The sequence below is a fragment of the Clinocottus analis genome, unplaced genomic scaffold (genome assembly GCF_023055335.1).
Source record: "Clinocottus analis isolate CAN_PGR_092001 unplaced genomic scaffold, fCliAna1.0.p SCAF_4, whole genome shotgun sequence".
In the NCBI taxonomy this organism is placed as follows: Eukaryota; Metazoa; Chordata; class Actinopteri; order Perciformes; family Cottidae; genus Clinocottus; species Clinocottus analis.
The window spans coordinates 5558498-5564222 of NW_027176153.1; the positions used below are offsets into that span (position 1 = coordinate 5558498).

At 36.3% G+C, this 5725-nt stretch overlaps 1 protein-coding gene across 1 annotated transcript in view; it reads left to right on the forward strand.

Annotated features, from left to right (window-relative positions):
* Positions 1 to 1892: 1892 nt before the first annotated feature.
* Positions 1893 to 5725, forward strand: part of LOC137800107 (troponin C, slow skeletal and cardiac muscles-like) — a 7494-nt gene continuing 3661 nt past the window's right edge. Inside the window, exons 1-3 of the mRNA XM_068597134.1 lie at positions 1893 to 2024; positions 3095 to 3125; positions 3977 to 4123. Coding sequence (XP_068453235.1) covers positions 2001 to 2024; positions 3095 to 3125; positions 3977 to 4123 — 202 coding nt within the window. The 5' untranslated portion in view covers positions 1893 to 2000. The remainder of the gene's footprint in view (positions 2025 to 3094; positions 3126 to 3976; positions 4124 to 5725) is intronic.

Below are 5725 nucleotides of genomic sequence, written 5' to 3' on the forward strand. Positions count from 1 at the left end.
AGATAATAATATATTTTATATAATATACATTAGATATAGATGTATTAGATATATTAGATATTAGATATATTACAGTTATAATTAAGCTGCTTCTGATTATTATTGTATATCTTATATACTGTAGATATATTACACATCTGTATATTATATATAATAATTGGTCGGACCCGGAGGATTGTGGTTGCGATCGCGGTCAGCCATCTGTATGAAGAAGCCGAAGAAGAGGCAAATCCTTCAAAAAAGAGCTGTGATGCTGGTTGTCTGTCCTGCAGTGGGACAGTGGAAAGAGGAGGAGGAGGACATTCTGCTGTCTTTAAAGACACCCTAGTTGGGAAATTTCGAGACTCTGGGGAGGAAAGCAATGTACCAGGTCGTCATGAAGATTTCCAACTTGTGCTCTGGGTGGTGTCGAGGTGGACTGAGTTTAATGGCAGGGGGATCCTCCCCGGGGGGCTGTTGGCGGTCCCTATACAAACGTTCCTTCGACAAAAGGACAGGAGACCTTCAGTGGAGGGTTGTGCATGGGGCCATAGCTACAAACAGGTATCCGGTGCACCTCGATCCTGGCTCAGGAGACGGCTGTCCTTTCTGCGCTGAGACAGAAACCATCCAGCATCTGTTTAGTCCACACAACATATTTACTTCAAAATGATGGGATTGAACTACTCACCATTCAATTTTGTCACTACCGAAACATATGGTAACGTTTCGGTAGTGACATGATCGTTTCTGTTTCGGTAGTGACAATTCTAGCTAATGTTGAGCATAACAAATGAATGCTAGCAAGTGAATGGCTGGCATTCACATATTTGTAAAGGTGTACACATAAAAACATAAAACTTAACATAAAACCCCCAAAAGTTTACTTAATTGAAGAAAGTATGCATTTTGGTAGTGACAATTCTTAAGGTTACATGCTGATTTTCAGACTTTGGAATCACATTTATATCAAAATGATGGGATTTAGCTACTGAGTGTTCAGCCATTAGTGACAGGGATCCGGTGTCACTGCCTGATCAAAAATACCAGGCTCAGCTAATGGACTAAATCTCTTGTGTATCGGTAGTGACATGAAAACTGGGGACATGATTTTTTGGGTATAGTTTTTTATTAAAAAATTATACCCATAAATCAAAAACTTATAATTGTTGTTTAAAACTAACCATTGATATATTTGACATTACACCATTGAAAAAAATCTAAATATTGTTTTAAGTGTCTTTCACAGAAATTGAAATTTAGAGGTCAGGGTTGGGGACAGCTACTTCCCAATAGAAAGTACCCTATAAATGATGATTTTGTATATATTTAGCTTATCAGTTTCTAATTGAATGCCTTGGCATAGTCTTACTAAATATCTATGTTTGAATACTTAATTGTTTTGTTAAATAGTTTTTCTTGTTGGGGGACAATACTTTGCACAAATTCGGTACAATGGTCCATACACACACTAATGAATTTCCTTTCAGGACTTGCCAAACTAGCAATTTGGAATACAAGGAAAAATCGTGTGAGGGGTGAAGGGTCAGAGGGTAAGTTCAATGCTAACAGGACTGCTGACTGCTCGCCTCAGGGTGAAGTTTGTTTTTTACAAACTGACAAAAAAGACAGAACCTTTTGTGAACATTTGAGCCCAGAAGGACATTCTGTGTTCAGTCAGAAACAATGCTCTGGTCCTGAACTTGTGATTTGTGTTTGAGGTTTTCACTATTTATTTTTTGATTCAGTAATTTTTTGATAAACTGTAAAGTGAAATGATTTAGTAATAAATATACTAGACAATCAATCTCTCTCTCTCTCTCTCTCTCTCTCTCTCTCTCTCTCTCTCGTCTCTGTGCGCGCGCATGTTACTCCTCCTTCCATCACCCTTGATGGGTCGGAAGCTTTTTTGGTGCCACAATCCAACAATAAAGACTGAGGCAGCTATTAGCGGGAGTATTTGTGCTGTGTCTGCGTGAAGCAGTGAGTGGTTTGTCAGAGGCAAGGACAGACAAGCAACAATGGATGACGTATATAAAGCAGCGGTAAGTACATATAAGGTGCTGTCATATTTATCTTTCTGATTATGATTCACTTGAGGTGAATATTTCTAAATCATGTATCAGACATATGAAAAAAGGAAAATCCTTTACTTCATATGGAAGGAAGAAGAAGGAAAGAGAAGAAGGAAGAAGAGATCCTGTACTTGTGTTTTGTACTTGAAACACTTATTGCATTCAATATTCATATATGGGTAGTCTCTGCTGGCAAACATTTGAGGAAAATTTTGAAGCCACTGTGACAGCTGCTAAATGTAACAGCTGCTCTTGAATTCCAAAGTAAAGTTTACAGTCGTAATCAAAAGCACCCACAAACTAATTAAAATTCAAAGCAATAGCAATGCAGGAACTGCTTCCTTTGTGATGATACAACATAAAACTATTGTTGAGACTGTCAGATAGACTTGGATTCAACTTAATGTGCTCCTAGTTTGTGCTGGTGTATCATTGGATTGTAATACATTGTCAAATAATTATTTTGTTTATCTGAACAAAATAATGTCAATATCAGAGAAGAAGGAATAACGAACTACTACACTATATGATGTAAATGTAACCTATATTTACAGTGTGTGTGTGTGTGTATATATATAATATATGTAATAGTAATATCATAGTGTGTCTTCCTATGATGACTATTTAAAAAAGAAATAGAATTATTATGTTTTGCAGGACAGAAACAAGACTGTGTTTTTCCTTCAACTTGTATGACATTGAAACAACAGGTGTGATGACCTCAGACAGAACATAGAGCAACTGGCTGCTGTGGTTAATTCATATGTATGTGCCTGACAATAGAACAAAGAACCACTGGACAGTTCAGGGGGAAGAAGAGAAGGGACAGCTGATGGCTAATAAAACAAATGACCCATACTAGCACTACCGTCCAAACCCCCTCCCCCATCACACACACAACAAGAATAGAACGTGGGGAAAGCAGCCTGACATTGCTGTCATAGAGAGAGTAACAGTACAGTTGCAGACCTGAAGATCTACGCAAACTCTACAGTGGTAAAATTATATAAAATGTACATCCTGATTTTGTTTCCCTTAAGGTTGAGAACTTGACAGAGGAACAGAAAAATGGTGAGGAAACTACTACTGCCATAACTTATTCTTAATACTACCATTTTCTATATCTACCATTATATAGCTAAACTGATAATACTCAATACTGCAAGTGGTACTACTAACAATTCTATGGAAGGGAAAAGCAAATTTGTATTTCTTCTTTCTCAATTTGTTGAAACAATGGATAAGATTAAGTTGTTTTCCAGGAAGTGTTGCAGAGCAGAGAGGCCTTTTATTGCCCAGAAACCACATTTTTTCCTTGGATGGGCAATAGGATTCCTATTAATTGTAATAACTATTGTTATGTTTATCACCGTAAAAAATATCTAGTCTGCCAGAGTAAGTTAGAAATAAACAGTGAGAAAAAAGAGTGAGAGTCAATGAGTGAGAGAGAGGGGTGAAAAGACCAAGTAAATGCAAAATTAAGCTACTTAAGCACAAAATACTAACTTGTCCTACCCCTTCTAATGGAGAAATAGATATAATTGGCATTTTCTGTCTCTATCCACCTCTGCATGTTTCCATTCAAATTTCACAATCATGCTGCAGTGAAAAGCAATGCACATTACTATGACTCTGCTTGTTTCATTATTGACAAAGGTTGCATCCCAAAATGAACTGCCATTTTAATCCATTACTGGTATATTATTAATTTTAAGAATTTTTCAGGTGTGGTTCAAACAGGGTTGGCATCCTTCATTTTCTTTTCTTAATCAAAAAGGGCCCTTTCAGAACCATTAACAAAAACCTTGCTTCTAAATGTTTTGTTCTGATTTTATGTGAGCAATGGTTCTTGGTTTTATATTGTGCACATGGATTTCTCTGTCTGTAGCTGTTTAAGTAACAACAATCCTTGTCTCTTCTAGAGTTCAAAGCTGCATTTGACATCTTTATCCAGGATGCAGAGGATGGCTGCATCAGCACCAAAGAGTTGGGGAAAGTAATGAGGATGCTGGGACAGAATCCAACCCCTGAAGAGCTACAGGAGATGATTGATGAAGTGGATGAGGATGGTATGTCACACAGTCGCGTCTAGGGATAGGTATCGTTTTTTCTCTTCTTTTCGATATCAGTGCTAAAACGATACCGGTGCTTAAACTAGTACTTTAAAAAAAAAGGAAGCACAAAACGACAATTGACGACATTAAAGAGTCTTTTTATTAGGGCTAGGCAAAGTTGTAAAAATTTAACTGATTAATCACTGATTTTCTGCGATTAATCGCATTATGCGGTAAATTCAATAATGAAGTTGAAACTAGTGTATTGCATGCTTTTATTTTAAATTAATGTTATCAGAACAATATTACAAGCAACAGCAAGTTAACAGACATACATATATAGGATATAAATCTGTTTTCTTTTTTTTCTGACCTTGTACCAGAAGAAACATTTTATTTTATCAGACAACAACATCAACAGTGTGTTCAGTAGTAAGGGTCCCTTTTAGGAAAAGTCACTCCTTCCTTTGCCTTAGTTTAGTCTGTTGCTTACCTTAAAGATGTATGTTAAAGACCAGCAATTGATTAACTTTGTACCAAAGCAATAAGTGCTTTTGATGTTTTCCAGTTGAGTTGAGTTTTTCTTACTCAGTGAAAAAAGTCCATTCTGTGTTGGCTTAAAAAAGTGCACTAAACATCTTCTGAGCATGCCTCCTTGTGTGAGGAACGTTCTCCTCTTTGAGACAAGAGTAAAGATCCAGAAGTGATACTGACTTAAAGTGCTTTGCCACAGTGTATGAGACGAGACATGCACGATTAATTCAATCCGGATGTGGAGCCTGCAGAGGCTCCAAGTCCAGCGCGAGGCTCCTGAGAGACTGACCAGCTGTGAGCGCTTTGTGAGCCAAAGAAACTACATAACAATACATGCTTTCACACCAGGCTCAAGTGGGCAATACTGCCTGATGGTGTGCATCTTATTTATTTATTTTTCATTTTTGACTTCACGCGGACCAGACTGGAAGAGCCGTAAGACGCCCAGGTCTGAACTACGCCGTCTGGGAGAGATTTAAAGTGATAAGCCCCTCTCAATGGAAAAACAAATGTAAAAAATGTAGTTAACACAAATCAAATTATTAATGCTGTTAATCGATTGCCAGACTAATGCTGCATTAGTGCGTTAATTTGCCCTGCTCAAATTTTGTATTACCAAGGCAATTTTGTTCTTTAAATTGAGCAATATTTATATTTATATTGCTATATTGAGCAATATTTATATTGCTCAATTATATATATATATATATATATATATATATATATATATATTTATATATATATATATATATATATATATATATGTTCATATATATGTTTAAAGTATACTATGAATATTAAATGAGTACAAAACACTTCACTTCAAACTAAAGCTTCAAACTTTTTAACTTCATATTATGAACAATATAGATACAAAAAGAACAGATCAGGTGGCCTGAGAGACCGTGTGCAACAGCACTCCACTCAGAAACTATTAAATATCAACTGGGAGAGCTTTTCTGAACCAGACGGAGCTGCTCTTGAATTCGGCAAACACCAAATGAACCGAGAAACAAACATGTTTCAATAAATGGCATTTTTTATTTTTAATATATATATATCTATATATATCTATATAGATAT